The sequence below is a fragment of the Zootoca vivipara genome, chromosome 11 (assembly GCF_965207765.1).
Source record: "Zootoca vivipara chromosome 11, rZooViv2.hap1.1, whole genome shotgun sequence".
Taxonomy (NCBI): domain Eukaryota; kingdom Metazoa; phylum Chordata; class Lepidosauria; order Squamata; family Lacertidae; genus Zootoca; species Zootoca vivipara.
In genome coordinates this window covers 36,953,320-36,970,241 of record NC_142594.1, presented here as the reverse complement: position 1 = coordinate 36,970,241, position 16,922 = coordinate 36,953,320, and the positions used below count along the sequence as shown (strand labels likewise).

General features: G+C 41.8%; 1 protein-coding gene across 2 annotated transcripts in view; it reads right to left on the bottom strand.

Moving 5' to 3' along the window:
- Window positions 1-6,013: 6,013 nt before the first annotated feature.
- SPAG6 (sperm associated antigen 6) overlaps window positions 6,014-16,922 on the bottom strand; it is a 54,129-nt gene continuing 43,220 nt past the window's right edge. For both annotated transcript variants that reach the window (XM_035130051.3, XM_088653924.1), the window contains exons 9-11: window positions 13,682-13,798; window positions 10,694-10,839; window positions 6,014-6,947 (exon numbers count right to left, since the gene is read on the bottom strand). In XM_035130051.3, coding sequence (XP_034985942.1) covers window positions 6,881-6,947; window positions 10,694-10,839; window positions 13,682-13,798 — 330 coding nt within the window. In that variant the 3' untranslated portion in view covers window positions 6,014-6,880. The remainder of the gene's footprint in view (window positions 6,948-10,693; window positions 10,840-13,681; window positions 13,799-16,922) is intronic.

Here is a 16,922-nt window from a genome sequence, read left to right as displayed (position 1 = left end):
TGATGTTCGATTAGTAGCATGTTTTCATTTGCTCCTGGTTTAGTGATATGTATTATATGAGTGCACTGTATTTTCCCTCACTCTGAAATGGATTCATCCAGTTGAAAAAACGTAATTATTTTGTTCCCTTCTGCACCCTTTAAGTCTCAAGTGGACTTGAAGGATCTCTCTTTTTTAATTGTTTTTCATTGTGTAGTTGATGACAGGTTTTATGTTTGACTTCTCAGACAGGTCAGCACAGCTTACTCAAGGTATGTCTCTCACATGTTACCAAAAACATCCTGCCCTTTGGGACAAAGTGCGCTCAGCTAAGCTGCAACTTTATCATGCAAAATGATAGGTATGACTATGCTTTGACTATGCTAGGTTCAGCTGCTGTGATATTTACTGTCTCGGGTGAGGCAAGCAATTTAAGGACAAAAATTAAGGCTGCATTCACAAATGACATTTAACCCGATTTTCTTATTTATCCTGACATGGCCAGTCTGAGGGTCCCTCAATAGTCTGTTAAGGGTGCTAGGAATTGTAGCTCTGTAAGGAGAAGCTTTAGTTCCCAGTATTCTTTGGAGGAAGTCCCGTGCTGCAAATGTGTGTCAGATGTGCTTTAATTACATGGTGTGGATCTGCCCTTAGACTGTGAACTAGAGGGCAATATGTATTACAGTGGTACCTCGGGTTACAAATGCCTAGGTTACAAACACTTCAGGTTGCAAACGCCGTTAACCTGGAAGAGTTACCTAAAGTTGAGAACTTTGCCCCAGGATTAGAACGGAAATCGTGTGCCGCTGGCGCAGCAGCAAGAGGCCCCATTAGCGAAAGCACGCCTCTAGTTAAGAACAGTTTTAGGTTAAGAACGGACCTCCGGAACAAATTAAGTTCATAACTAGAGGTACCACTGTACTTCTCTTAGTTCAGTGTGCTATGCTCGCTCTGCATTTGTAGACACTCCTGCTGCTTTGGCTGAGTGGGACTGTAGACCTCAAAGTCCTATCCTAACAGCACTACGGTTTACAATATTACAGTCTCCACCTTTACTTAATCCTTGCCTAATGTGAATCTCACAGCAATTCTTCTAAACCAAAATCAAGTATGATATAGCAAAATGATAAATAAAGGGAGAAATGAAGCCAGAATAACTACTAACGGCAGGGGATAAAAAACAGGGTCAATGTGAGGGAAGAATAAGCTAAATAAATTCTGTGATTGTAGCAGCTGGGGGCTTACACAATTTGGGCCAGTCTCAGAGTCCAAAATATTTTATGTGGGGAGAAGCAACAACTTTGCCACTGAGCTTTTATATTCTGTTCTGTTTCAGCATAGAAATCTTGTCTTTTGTATTTAAAAAATAGCATGTCCAAACCATGTTTAAACAGTCAGGTTACCAACTTTTACTGTAAAATAGTCAGGGATGTATTGTCCATTTTATATTTTAATTGCTGCTGTTGAAGAAACAAAGATGTGCTGCAAACAATGGTTGATTTCGCTCATGAGCAATTTAACTACTGCATTGCATATCCTTTACTCAAAAGTTGTGCAAAGAGCTCATCCAGTTACTCTGTAATATATTCCTCTTTAGTAGATCTGCATACTTTTATTGGTTTGCGTCACCTTTTGTCTTCATGGTCCTGGCTGGATTGGGTGCCTCTGCAGATGCATTTTATAAAATTAAATTGTCTACATATGCTTTAAACTAAGTATGTGTTTAACTTAATGTGTAGGTGGCCCCAAGTCTAATGGAAAGGAGCATCAAACAAAAAGGAAGGAAATATACTTATTGACATCCAGTAATGGTGTACTAAATGGTTGTGCTGAAGCAGCAAACATAGTACTATATAATAAAAGCAGTATGTTGTGACATTCGTTGCAATCTGCATTTTACTTGTCCATGAATAATACAGGTGATTGCAGTGTAAGTATTCCAGAATGTTGACATTCCTGCTGACAACTCAGCTGTATTTGTACAGCTAAAGAGATGTGGAAGGGGAATTTGAGGTTTTCTCTTGTGTGGTTAGCGTAAACATCACTGTGCAAGCCAATAGTGGCTGAAGGATTTTAGCCTGCTCAACTCAAACTGATTCAAGCTGTTTTGCAATACATTTTTTTAAGGTTTAAATAAAAATACAACACAGGTGCTGTGAGGATAGGAACATCCTTAGCTATTCCATCTTTCAAAATTACAAAAGACTCAACGCTATCAAGTCCACAGGAATTTAAATTTGTTAGGATGTGGCTTTGGGGAGAGCATAATCCAGCAAAACAATTATGCAGCATTATGTTATTACATACAAAAGTTGCCTTACCAATGAATCTGCCTTTTAAAAACCTGTGAACTAATTAGAAGTGTCTGGTCGTAGGTACTATTTAGCAGTGCAATTCACCAGATTGCTTTCTGTCCAGCAGTCTTTGGCCTCACTGACGAGACAATGTCCAATTTACATATTTATCCCCCACATTCCTAATTATTTCACAGCTTTTCTGAAATCCATAGGGTGAAAACAGGCCACCCCCATGCACAAATTCCCCACTATAGAAATATGTTTACTGAAACAACAACTACCGCAGTTCCATGGAGTTTTAAACAAAGGTTGCTTCCAGTTTGTTCAGAATTCATCCTGACTTGTTTGCACAAAGTTTGTGAGAAGTTAGATGGCATTGGCTATCTATTGAACATTCATTCTGGTTTGTTATAGGGCAATTCAACAACTGTTGAAGAAGGGCAGTCTCCAGTCACCACCTGCCATACTGCAGACAGCAGGGGCAGCTGAAGAAAGGACTTCTGAGAACAATCTCTGTGGATGGGCGCATTGTCAGGAGCAGGAGTCAAGCGTATGTCAGCAATAGAAAAACATGGTGTAATTGCAGTTAACTTTTTATTCAAAGAAAACAGAACAGTGCAGGTCTAGTGATCCCAGCAGGTCTTGCTCCAATAAGGCAGTTGTGAGGGCTGAAAGGTCCGCACCTTCCCACCACTCACTAAGGCTCCTGCTCTTCCCAAGCTGCGTCTGTGCACAGCCAATCTCTGCTCTGCTCTTTTCATTTCTCTGTGTTCTAGACTGGGGGTAGGGGACCTGGCCACCACAACAGAAGGGGGGAGACTCTCTGGATTCTTGAGCCTGCCTCCATTCTGCCCCTTGGCCCACCTCCTCTCTGGCCTCCGCTTCCACCTCTGGATTGCTTTCTGCCACAGCCTCTTCCTGCTCACTAAACCTTGTTACCTCTTCAGCTGCTGGCACCTCCTCCTCCCAGTCGGCTCCCTCCCTCATTGTCCCACCACCAATCCTCTGGCTCTCAGCCTTGTTTCCTTGGGGGTTCTCCAGCTGCTGCCTCCCACCACTCAGCTGCATCCAGCCAGTCCATTACAGCAGTCCAACTGATATTTGGGTCCCAAGTCATGTAAGGGTTTAAATTTAGCTTAATAGGTGTCATAGTTTGCCCTTGCATACTTTTCCCTGAAAAAGATGCAAAAACAATAAACAAACATGCAATAAACAAAAACACACAAAAAATTCAGTGCTGAAAATCAACAAGCATTGTGATTTTTTTATGTTATAGAGCAAGCCGCTTTGATGAAACAAGTTATTGACATATAGTGGTGGTGCTGTGGTCTAGCCTCTTGGGCTTGCCGAAAGAAGGTCGGCAGTTCGAATCCCCATGACGGGGTGAGCTCCCGTTGCTCGGTCCCAGCCCCTGCCAACCTAGCAGTTTGAAAGCACGCCAAAAACTGCAAGTAGATAAATAAGTACTGCTCAGGCGGGAAGATAAATGGTGTCTCTGTGCGCTGCTCTGGTTCCGGTATTCTGTTGCACCAGAAGCGGCTTAGTCATGCTGGCCACATGACCCAGAAAAAGTGTCTGCGGACAAACACCGGCTCCCTCGGCCTGTAAAGCGAGATGAGTGCTGCAACCGCAGAGTCGTATGCAACTGGACTTAACTGCCAGGGGTCCTTTACCTTTACCTCTCTTTGTTGTTGTTGTTGTTGTTACATTGGCACTGGGACTGGGTTTGACCTTTCTAAATTCCAGATTTCAGCATGTTGAAACAACAGTGAGGATGCTATCATGGTCAGTTAGGTCAACATGTTGGGAGGCAGGTGGAGGGATGATAAATGTCCATCCTGGGCTATAACAAATCTTTGCCATGTCACTCTCTGGTCCTTTCTACTGACCAAACTGGCTAAGAACCAGAAAGAGCTGGCAAGATATGCCAATTTAAAATAAGGCTAGGCTAGGGTGACACAAGGAGGCTCCGAATCATCAGTCAGCACAAAGAATCAGGTTTACGCTCTTCTCTGAAACATGTTTTCTGTTCCTTATATATCCCTTAATTTAATCTTTTGTTAAACATGCCCAAATACTGTGCAACAGTAATAGTCTAATTGGTATTCACACTAACCCAAATTATAGGGCTGGCTGAAGCATGTGGCTTCTTTTTGCCAATGCCAATATTATTTATGTATTGTTTAAAACGAAAGGGGGGGAAACAAGGAACTATTGATTTTTATACAATAGAGTGAACACTGGCAGTGTCACTTGGATTCCTGCTGGATTTTTTTGAGAATGCTTTCAAAATGTGGAAGCCAAATAAAAAGCTGTACAACTGCCATAAGCTTTGGAGCCAATTAAAATTCTTTTTTTTAAAAAAACACATACACCAGATACTAGACACATGAATCTTTGTACTGATTAAAGAAATTATTGGCTGGAAGTATTTTGCATTATTTTAAAAGGTGCATTAGCTTCTTGATGAGAATGTTAAGCGATATATTATGATCTAAATTCCTGTCTTATTTGCATATAAATTTGACAGGCAGGATGTGTGCATCCATAGTCCTACACAAGAGCTGCTTTACTATTTCATTCTAACATTTGCTAAAAGAGGATTATTATTTTTTCCTTTTTAAAGGGATTTGTTGTGAACTGCCAGGGAAATTCAGCATTTTAAGTTTATGTTGCAGTTTATTTAGGTCTGAGTTAACTCTATTGATACTACTCTGTATTACTTTCATAGTGTTATTTTACAAATGAACCAATCTAATCTAATATGCGAGAGCTGGCTTCCATGTGCCATCACAACTAGACACATTTCAAATCTGCCTGTGGCAGCAAATGCACACAACCAGTTCTTTATGGGCATGTAAGTGTCTGTATAGGCAAGCCTTTCCCCACTATCTCATGCCCAGCTGGTTGTACAAAAAGGCATTAAGTACCAGTTATTTCAATGGCAATCACATTAAAATGTGAACCATCCAGCACAGCTGATGATCAAGGATGATGAGAGTTGACCAACTCATGTGCTGATCGTATTCATTTCTTTGGCCCCCTCCAACAGGATGGCTAGTCTTACTCAGGCTCAAGTACCCTGAACTAGCTGAGGCACAGGATTGCTACTGGTGGTGTATGGTTTGGTCTAGTTATCTCCTTCAAATTATGTAAGAAAGGCATCCTGAGGAGGGGACCAAAGAAAGAAAATGCTGAAGAAGGTGGCATTAAAAAACAACAACACTTTCTGGAGTGAATTAAGAGTTCCCACCTTTTCCCCAAAAGCCCAGCCTTCCAGGTCATACCAGCTTACCAAGATTTTATAGAATGGAGTGCAATTGCTGGAACCCAAAAGGAAGAAGGAGGTTGGTGGAGGAGACAATCAAAATTGGTCATGAGCTATTTAAGGGTGAGGTCAGTGACAAACATAATAAAAAAGCAGTTGGTGGTGGGTGATTCACTTCCTCATGACACCACCTTATCACTGAGCATTGACGGAAGCCCAAACGTCTTTCAGAAGTAATACAAGTCTTAAGCAATGCTTGAGGCTAACTGACCCAACTGTTGTAGTCTGCACTAGCCCAGAAGACAGACAATAATTTAAGGGTGTTTGTTATGTTAGCTTTGTAGCTTTTATGCAGTAACATTCCCTCTTCCAAACACCTTTTAACTTTTACCTGTTATGAATGTTAGGCAAACAAGACAGACACAAAAGAAAAAAACTGCATGTTGGCTGAAGGAAATTGTCATACACATTTCTGTTTGACTTAGTATGTAGTTTTATTTGTTAGTATCTAGTGCTATCGTTTTGAGCATGTGGAAAGTTGCCAAGGTGCAGCTTTTAAATATTTTTTTAAGCATTCTATCTTTCCAGAGTTAATAAAATTTCAAGTAAAATTCAATGCCATGCTTATTTTCAGTTTCCCTTTAATCACTCACCACCTTTCCTTTCAAGCATTTTGTTACCCAAATCACAGTTCTTTTGAAATCCACTCCTAAATGTTAACAGAGACAAAACCTGTATCTTCGGGGGGGGGGGGGAAATACCCATCAATTTACCAGCTGTACCTTGGTTCTTCAAGGTGCCATGGAAAGAGAGCTTATGTGGAGGTGGTACAGGGGTCAGTGAAGAAGTGGGGTGAGGAAATAGTTTGCCACTTGTTTGTTCATTTGAAGACAATTCCTACTTGGATTTGGTAATCTCAATCTGCACCTCTCTGCTGAAATGAACAGAGGCACTGCTGGGTCCAGTGCTTATTGGATGAGGCTGTAATCCTCTCATTCTATTCTTTGTCTTAAGGACCTGATTGGACAAATTGCTCTGAAGACCACAGGTCTATCCGGGAAGAGCGCTGGCCCCTTCAGGTCCTCAATAACTCTGAGAAATGCAGGCCTCTTAACACATGTGCGTAAAAGTCTTTATTCTTAGGTAAGGTTTCCAGAAAACCAAGTGTAGATTAAAGATGGAAAGGGTATGTCTTCCTGTTATCATAATTGATTGGGAACAGAAGAATATAGAAAGTTAGTATCTCCCAGACTAGAAATACAGTCATTTGCCACTCAAAAACACATATTGGAAATAGGGGTGGGTGGGGAATGTTCTATCACAAATGATGAAGGGTTTATAGAACTGGCTGATAATTTTCTACCCTTTCCAGAAGTGCTTCAGAATATCCAGGGGAATAATATCTGAAAGAGAAACAAGGGTGCCTTGATTAAAAACTCATCATGCTAAATACCAAACTACCATTGAACAGAAAATTAAGCATACTTAAACCTGCTGAAAGAAATCAGTGGGATTAAGTGCATTTCACTCTGTGCTGGGTCATGGCCAAAGATGACACATGATACATGCCAGCATGTTTATGAGGAATAAATCAAAGAGTTGGGATTTCATCTTAAGCAATTATGCAACTATTAGGGCTCTATCAGCTAGAACATTTTAAATTAAAAAATGGGTGCCCCCAATATATTGGCCCACAAATTATTATTTTTAAAAAATCAAAACAACTACTTATAAAAACTGTAAATGGGAAGAACCATCTTAGGAGGGAATTCCTCTAAACATAGGGTGAGAGAGGTGGACTCCATGTGGTATGTCAACAAGGACTTTCTTTTCTCTGCCTTAAAGCTCCCACCACTCAGTTTCATTGGATGACTCTGGCTTTAAGTATTATGCAAGAGCAGCAGACATCCCCAAACTGCGGCCCTCCAGATGTTTTGGCCTACAACTCCCATGATCCCTACCTAACAGGACCAGTGGTCAGGGATGATGGGAATTGTAGTCCAAAACATCTGGAGGGCCGAAGTTTGGGGATGCCTGTGCAAGAGCGCGAGAAACATCTCTCTATCCTGTTTCTCCACATCATATATCATTTCACATACTGCTATCATGCCCCCCTCGTTACCCACATTTTTTCTGAAGTAAAAACCTTGTTGCTGGATGTGAAGGCCACCCCCCCCCATAACAGTTCAAGCTTCAGGGCCCCCCCAAAATAGGTCCACCATTGCTCAAACCTTGTAACCTTATATTGCAGAACGGATTAGGTGTCCACCAGATATTAACAAGACAAGTCTATACACGTCTACTCAGAAGTAAGTCCCACTGAGTTCAAGAGTTCAAGATAATTAGCAACACAATCCTAACAACTTTTAGGATTGCAGCCTATGTTGTTTTTTTCACCTTCCACATCTTCTGTGCTGTGTATTATGGTCTTAGTCATTTGCAATTTGATGTTACTGCCTAGGAAATGGAACCATATGTTTGGGCCTGTGCAGGGGTTGATTAGTTCTAAAGACATTTTAAGGTGGTCACTGTGTGTCTGAATCCCTCCCTCCACTGCCTCAACTCTGCTTGTCCTGGTATAATATGTCAAGAAAAAGAATTACACATTCCCCTTCACCATTTGATGAGGACAGATGTGAGTCTTCAGGATCATCACTAATAATAAATAAGAAGAAGACTATACTGCCCTCCATCCAAGAATCACAGGGCAGTTTACAATATCTCTGAGGTAATTATGAGGCATACATAGTATTCACACCATTTTTAAAACAATATTTGTCATTCAGTCTTTCTATCCAAAAAGGAGGCCTTTGACCCTTGCTGTGAATCTTGCTCTCCTCCATTCTCACTGAAACTTGAAATTGTACCCTCTGCTCTATTACTGCTTTGCTTAGAGATGACAAAGAAAAACACAAGCATCCAAAGGCTTCCCTCTGGAGAATTCGCTTAATGTTGTTTGGATCCCTTAAAGATTTTACTTGGAGGAATTTACTGCTGTCTAACAATTCCCTCTTGGGCATGCAATCAAAGTATAAAAATGTGTCCCAGCTTCCCTTAGATCCCAGCACAAAGGTCAGATTTAAAAGCAGTGTGTGGCATTTAAGACAAAGCAAAAATCAACAGACAGTAAGAAACTGCAAAGCAAGTAACAGGGCAGAAACTAGTTTCTTAATGTTTCAAATGGCACTACTGTTGCCTTTTCTAGACGAAGAGTAAATAATTTATGAATGCAAAAATGAACAATACCCTTAACTTCTCTAGGTGAAACTGCAAGCAAGTAGAAATATAAAATAAACAAGATGATATTTCAGTGGACCAACATCTGTTGGTGTGGGAGTATGCAAACCTTTGAGTAACAGAGAACACTAATACATTAACAATGTCTGAGTGCTATGTAAACAGAGAGCTTGCATAATTTCCCTCTTTCTGCTAGCCAATTGATGGTGTTCTCTCAATGAAACTATAATTCTATGCACACTTTCTTGGGAGTAAATCCCACTGAAACTAACAGGATTACTTCAGACTAAAACTGATTGGCTCAGACCATGGGTAGGCAAACTAAGGCCTGGATCTGGCCCAATCGCCTTCTCAATCTGGCCAGCAGACGGTCTGGGAATCAGCGTGTTTTTACATGAGTAGAATGTGTGCTTTTCTTTAAAATGCATCTCTTGGTTATTTGTGGGGCATAGGAATTCATTCATTCCCCCCCCCCAAAAAAAATATAGTCCAGCTCCCCACAAGGTCTGAGGGACAGTGGACCAGCCCCCTGCTGAAAAAGTTTGCTGACCCCTGGCTCAGACTATGTGCTTAACCTCCCCCCGCCAGTTAATATTGTACATCTTAAATCTTGAACACCAGATTCAAATAGACTGGCACGTTGCTCTAGCACAAGGGTGGGGAAACCTATGACCCTCCAGATGTTCCTGGACTCCCATCACCCCCAGCCAGCTTGGCCAATGGTTAGGGATGTTCCGAGTTGCAGTTCAGCAACATCTGGAGGGCCACACATACCTCTAGCACATCTGCCTACCAGGCTAGCATAATAAAATCTCTGTGACATCCACTTAATGATGTGCTCCGGTTTGGTAACAGAAGTTTAAGACACTGAACCATCAAAGGAATTTTCTCTTATGGGGAAATTCCAGATCATTTAATTTTATTCAGTTTGCAGGTAAAACTTTTCCAGCTCCAACAGGACTGAGTTACAGCATGCTATGGAAAGGCAGATGACCAGCAGAGGGAGTGCAATCGCATGGCATCTTAACACTCTGGAAGGAGCAATGGCCTGGCATAGGGATGGCCAACTTCTTCCCTCTTTGTTAGCACACAGCTGATTGGGAGCCCATTCAATTAGGCCTTCCTGGAAGAAGGACTATGGGAACACTATGGGTCCATTCCACTTTAGGAGCTTATGACTCAGACAGGCAGGAAATTTGGAGGTTACGAAGTCCAGAAACTAAGAGGAACGGGCTACAGCCATGTCCCTTACATCCTACTCCTCTCAATTTTAATTTTTGTGTGTGGACAGGATAAAATCATACTGACAGCCAGACACGACATGCTATCCGTAGCCTAGCAAATCAAAAATCCTGGAGGGCTATTCCGTCTGCTCTGAGTGGATTTGCAACTGGAGCCCATTCCTCACATTTTCATTAGTGTCAAAAGCTACCCTCTCTCTGCTGGTATTGGCTATCCGTGGTGTGGTGTGGTGGATGCACATTGTACAGAAAGTAGTGTTACTGCCTACTTTGTGAACATGCATCCTGAATATTGGGTCAGAGTTGATTTTGTTAAAACCCTTTTCCCCATTTGAGCAGCCCTTCCCAACGCAGACCACATCACTAATTGCTTTGGGAACTCCCTTCACTGTCATATGTGGAATGGCACTTTTAGGTGTATAGAATATTTGTACATTGTTATTGTTATTTTGGATCTTGGCTAGAGTCCCTTTTAAAAAAAACCAAGTAAATAAATACACATAACCGAATACAAATGAAGGAGTCCAGTTACTTTGCTGTGCCCCTAACCCAATGTCAGACTGAAAGAGAAAGTCACATAGGAACTGAAATTATATTTATAAATCTCTTACATTTTGATACTGCTTTGAGGACAACATAAATGAAACTGCAGCATCGTTTCCCACCCTTACCTGACTATTTCCTCTGGATAACAATTGTTAATTGTGTAGATATACTCTTGAAGAAGTGACCCAGCCTCTGCTTTTATCTCCTGAACCTTTTTAAGGCCTCCACTCGTTACAAAAAGGCGCCGTGCTTTGGAATCATGGGGCAGAACCTATTTAAAATGAAGCATATAACTGTAAGAAATTCAGCATTTCTTTGCAAAGCTTATTATCTCCTGTGAAGTTTTATTATTAAAAACAAATTTCAGGGACACCAAGAGCATGATCTAACAGAACGTTCTCCTCTGCAAGCCTCACTGAGACAAAATGGAGGAGGGAAAGGGAACAATAGCAAAGGCACTTGTGCAGAAAAACATACCACTGGACTGTGCCCAGAGAGTGAAGAAGAACTGCAGACTCACAGTGCTCAGAGCACTTTCATTAACAAGCAGGAGGCTTAAAGCAGTTTTTGCTCAAATTGATTCGTAACACGACTGCAAAACCTACAGTGGTCAGCATGCACATCTGAATTACAAATGCCTCTTCTGCTTCCTGTTCCACAATCCTTATCCTATGTGCCCATTAATAGCAGGAAGAAGGTGCAAAATATTTTGTTTTTTAAACGTGACATTCTCTAGACTAGCCTTCTCCAACCTAGTGCTGTCCAGATGTTTTTCAGTACTCTAAAATTCCTATCTCTGGCGGTTGACCATGTTGGCTGGTACTGATGGGAGTCGGAGTCCAAACAACATCTGGAAGCATTGGATTGGAGAAGGCTGCTCTGGAAAGAAAGCCCACATCAGGATCTTAATGTCCTTAGCAGCAATACAACCCATCATTTCAGTATAAGCGTCTCTAAACTCAAACTGTTTTGTTCTGCTTAGCATGCATTTATGCTAGCTTTTCCTCTTGATATGATTCATGCCGTAACCCTCCTAATAAAATCTTTAAAGCACAAAGGTTATCCTTTATTTCACCTTCACCTTTGTGATTATTTCTAATACTTTAAGATCCACTGAGTTTTGACACCAACGTGTACCACTCAACAGAGAGACAGATTCAGCTGAGGCTATTAAGGGTAATCTGCAACATAGAATGGGATGTGGCAAGGAATGTATGCCAAGAGTTCTTTCGGCCCTGCTTCCCCCGAAAAAGCATCCTTGCCACATAGCAAAGAGCAAGGGACTACATGGGGGTCGGGAGGGGGCAGCTCTCAAAATAAAGGGTGGCCCTTAAAACAAGAGTGATATGGTAAACTACAAAACAGGCCTCCACTGGTCTCTAATAAGTGTGCTGTTTCTAGTGCAGGCTTTCCACTGAGTGTGGAATTTTTTCATATGAAGAAATCAGGCCTGTCCAATTCAAGAGATCATGCCACAAACAATTGTAGCTGCTGGAGCCAAAGGGATTGCCTCTATTTAAATTCTCAAGTAATTCCCACTGCCCCCCCCCAAAAAAAAATTTTTTGCGAGACTCAGGGTTCATCTATACTTCCACTTGTGTGCTGTGGCGAGAAAGCATAGGTCTGAGTAGTTTTCCCTTTGCCCCACTCCTTTCCAAGGGAAAGCCCACTCTTTAGCAATAGATTAGAACACATGTCAATCCAGGGGAAACCCCAATTGCCATTTGCTCCGATTGAGCACTAAAGAGCGGTTTTTCCCTGGGGAAAAGGACAAGAGGAAGTGCGGATAAGCGTTCAGAGCTCTATTTGGGTTAAGCAGTCTCAAGTGGAAATCTTGCCCTCATTTCTTTAAAAACTACAAGAAGAACAAAGAAAAGTAGCTTGATTTCTTTCTTTTACATTTTTAGTAATAATAAAAATAGGAAGGGTATACCATAATAGACAATATGTTTTTGAACAATAGCCCTGAAAAGTTACTGCATTATTAATATAAGCAGGCAGTTTATTGCAGGAAGATATATAGGGCTGAATTCTATTAGAGTTCCAAAAACTGATGAAGGGAGCCCCTTTTCTTATACATTTATTGGCTTGAGGTTTGCAGAGACAACTAACAAAATATATTGTGGCTGGATTTCTTGTTTCCTGCATTTCCTAGCTTCAGTTTATTCTAGAAAAACATTGACTATTCATTCCATTTGAGGCATAAAACCATGGAGTGTCATGTTAAAAAGCATGTTAAAGAAGAGGGGACATTGGTTGTCATGGACTCCAGGGCTTGGACTGAAGAACTGAACAACCAGAACCTAGACTCAGGAGTTATGCACAGAGATGCAGTGGTCTGGGGTTGCAGGGGGTCGAAGACCCATAACTAGTTCTGCAGCAGGGTCCCTGTCTCTAGCGTCCTATTGGCATGAAAGGGGAGCTTTTTAGCCACTGAAAAATCTTCCCTTTCTTTGTGCTGACTGGAGCCAATCAGAGTGAAAGGTGGGGAGTCAGAATACATCCCTAGTTATTATTTTATAAGATTACTGCACAATCTTAGAAGGGAGCAGGTGGAGCTGTGAGAGGCCATGGATGAGACTATGAAGGGGCTCTGTACTTCTGAATTTGCCACTACACTACTGGTTATGTGAGCATGGGCCTGAGAGGACAGGTTCATGCAAGCATTGCCCCTTGCACCTGGCAGGCAGTATGAAGCCTATGGATTAGACAGGCCAGCATATATAGCAAGAGTATTTTCCCTTCTTCCCTTGGCTTGATCCACAGAGCAAAGCCTTTTTCCTGCTGCACTCTTGGCTATTCCCAGCAAGAGATTTCAAGGGTCCTCAACAAAACACTCCAGAACTGGATTCAGGTACAGCTGCCTGTACAGATGCACAAGAACAAGACCAAAAGCAGCTGTAAGAAGCATCCCAACACAGAAAGCAGCAGCACAGAATGGCATTTATTCCCCAAGTGTTAAGACCAACCTATGCCACTGTTGTCGTTTTCTGTGTGCAACAGCTGCCCTCGGCCCTGAGAGTGCTAATGTGCTCATCAAGCTATCGAGATTGGTTTTAGAAATGTTGGCCATGTATGCAGCCTTTAAGAAGTGTAAGCAAATGCTCATTTACCTTACTGAACTGGCCAACTATGTGCTTCAGGATGTTTGGAGGAGCATCATGCAATAAGGGTTCGAGTGCTGGCAGGTGAGTGCACTTCTGCAGGATGTTCTTTAAAGCTTTCTTAGTCTATCAAAACACAAAACATTTTCAGTAAGGCATTGGCTGACAATCACCATCAAGAAGTTACCAAGTCTGCTTGGGGAAAAAACCAGCCTTTTGTTAGTTCTATAATGCATAAACTTTAAGTATCCTTTCTAGATCCAGGAATATTGAAAATGTTTCTTGTGCATCAAGTCTGATTTATTTTGGAAGGCAGTAAATTTATAAATAAGCAGATGCACACTTTTTTTTTAAAAAAAAAGCCACAACCTAGTGAACTGTTCTGTTTTCTGTTATATCCCAATAAAATCAATGAGATTTAAACATGTGTATCTTTCAACTGGTGTCAGATTGTGGGTGTTAAGTATTGCAGCCCCAATGGAAATGGAGGAAGAAGTCAAGGCAGCAACTGAAATGAAAGGCCATGATGTGTAAAACATGTTGTGTAAAACAGGTACCATTAAGTGTAACGTACAGCCTACAGGTTTATTCAAATGGATCTTGACTCGGCATGGCATGAGGCAAGGACTACATTGGTATTCATAGAATCATAGAATCATAGAGTTGGAAGAGACTACAAGGGCCATCCAGTCCAACCCCCTGCCAAGCAGGAAACACCATCAAAGCATTCTTGACATATGGCTGTCAAGCCTCTGCTTAAAGACCTCCAAAGAAGAAGACTCCACCACACTTCTTGGCAGCAAATTCCACTGCCGAACAGCTCTTACTGTCAGGAAGTTCTTCCTAATGTTTAGGTGGAATCTTCTTTCTTGTAGTTTGAATCCATTGCTCCGTGTCCGCCTCTCTGGAGCAGCAGAAAACAACTTTCACCCTCCTCTATATGACATCCTTTTATATATTTGAATATGGCTATCATATCACCCCTTAACCTTCTCTTCTCCAGGCTAAACATACCCAGCTCCCTAAGCTGTTCCTCATAAGGCATCGTTTCCAGGCCTTTGACCATTTTGGTTGCCCTCCTCTGGACACGTTCCAGCTTGTCAGCATCCTTCTTGAACTGTGGTGCCCAGAACTGGACACAGTACTCCAGGTGAGGTCTGACCAGAGCAGAATACAGTGGTACTATTACTTCCCTTGATCTAGACGCTATACTCCTATTGATGCAGCCCAGAACTGCATTGGCTTTTTTAGCTGCTGCATCACACTGTTGCCTCATGTCAAGTTTGTGGTCTACCAGGACTCCTAGATCCTTTTCACATGTACTGCTCTCAAGCCAGGTGTCTCCCATCCTGTATTTGTGCATTTCACTTTTTTTGCATTTCACTTTTTAGTACCTTACATTTCTCCTTGTTAAATTCATCTTGTTTGCTTTGGCCCAGTTGTCTAATCTGTTAAGGTCATTCTGAAGTGTGATTCTGTCCTCTGGGGTATTAGCCACCCCTCCCAATTTGGTGTCATCTGCAAACTTGCTCAGGATGCCCTCAAGCCCATCATCTAAGTCATTGATAAATATGTTGAATAAGACTGGGCCCAAGACAGAACCCTGTGGCACCCCACTAGTCACTACTCTCCAGGATGAAGAGGAGCCATTGATGAGCACCCTTTGGGTTCGGTCAGTCAGCCAGTTACAAATCCACTGAATGGTAGCATTGTCTAGCCCGCATTTTACCAGCTTCTTCACAAGAATATCAAGATATTCTTCACAAGAATATCAAGATAGGCTATATCTATAGCATTCCCTTCATCTACCAGGCTTGTAATTCTGTCAAAAAATGAGATCAAATTAGTCTGACATTACTTACTTTTCAGAAACCCATGCTGACTTTTAGTGATCACAGCATTCCTTTCTAGGTGCTCACAGACCGTTTGCTTAATGATCTGCTCTAGAATCTTTCCTGGTATTGATGTCAGGCTGACTGGGTGGTAATTGTTTGGGTCCTCTCTTTCCCCCTTTTTGAAAATAGGGACAACATTTGCCCTCCTCCAGTCTGCTGGGACTTCGCCTGTTCTCCAGGAATTCTCAAAGATTATTGCCAGTGGTTCTGAAATCACCTCTGCCAGTTCTTTTAATACTCTTGGATGTAGTTCATCTGGCCCTGGAGACTTGAATACATCTAAATTAGCCAAGTATTCTTGTATTACCTCCTTACTTATTCTGGGCTGTGTTTCCCCTGCTGAATCATCTGCTCCATATTCTTCAGGTCGGGCAATGTTTTATTTTTTGGAGAAGACTGAGGCAAAGAAGGTATTGAGTTCTGCCCTTTCTCTGTCCCCTGTTCACATTTCACCATCTTCTCCCCTAAGTGACCCCACTGCTTCCTTGTTCTTCCTTTTGCTACGGACATACCCATAAAAGCCCTTTTTGTTGCTTTTAACCTCTCTAGCAAGCCTGAGTTCATTCTGTGCTTTAGCTTTTCTGACTTTGTCTCTACACGTGCTGGCTATTTGTTTGAATTCCTCTCTGGTGATTTCCCCCTTTTTCCATTTTTGGTACATATCCCTTTTAAATCTTAACTCAGTTAAAAGTTCTTTAGATAGCCACCCTGGCTTCTTTAGGCACCTTCCATGTTTCCGTCTCATTGGTATTGCCTGAAGTTGTGCTTTTAGTATCTCCCTTTTAACAAACTCCCAACCATCATGAACTCCCTTAAAGTCTAGGATTTGAGTCTTAGTATGCTTGGTTGCTCCTTTCCGCTATATAATAAACTCCAGAAGAGCATGGTCACTCCCACCTAATGATCCTGCGACTTCTACCTCACTAACCAGGTCCATCACTATTGGTTAGGACCAGATCTAAAATGGCTGATCCTCTTGTTGCTTCTCCCACTTTCTGGACAATGAAATTGTCTGCAAGGCCAGTGAGGAATCTGTTCAACCTTATGCTCTTGGCTGAGTTTGACATCCAACAAATATCAGGATAGTTGAAATCCCCCATTACTACTATCTCACTTCCTTTTGAATGCTTGGCCATCAGTTCCAGGAAGGCATCATCTGTGTCCTCAGTTTGGCTTGGGGATCTATAGTAAACTCCCACAATGAGATCACTGTTATTTTTCTCTCCCTTAATTTTGACCCAGATACACTCAACTTGGCTTTGAAGTTTTAAATCCTGGATCTCTTCACAGGTATACACATCCCTGACATATAACACTACTCCTCCTCCTTTCCTGTTTGGTCTATTTCTCTGAAA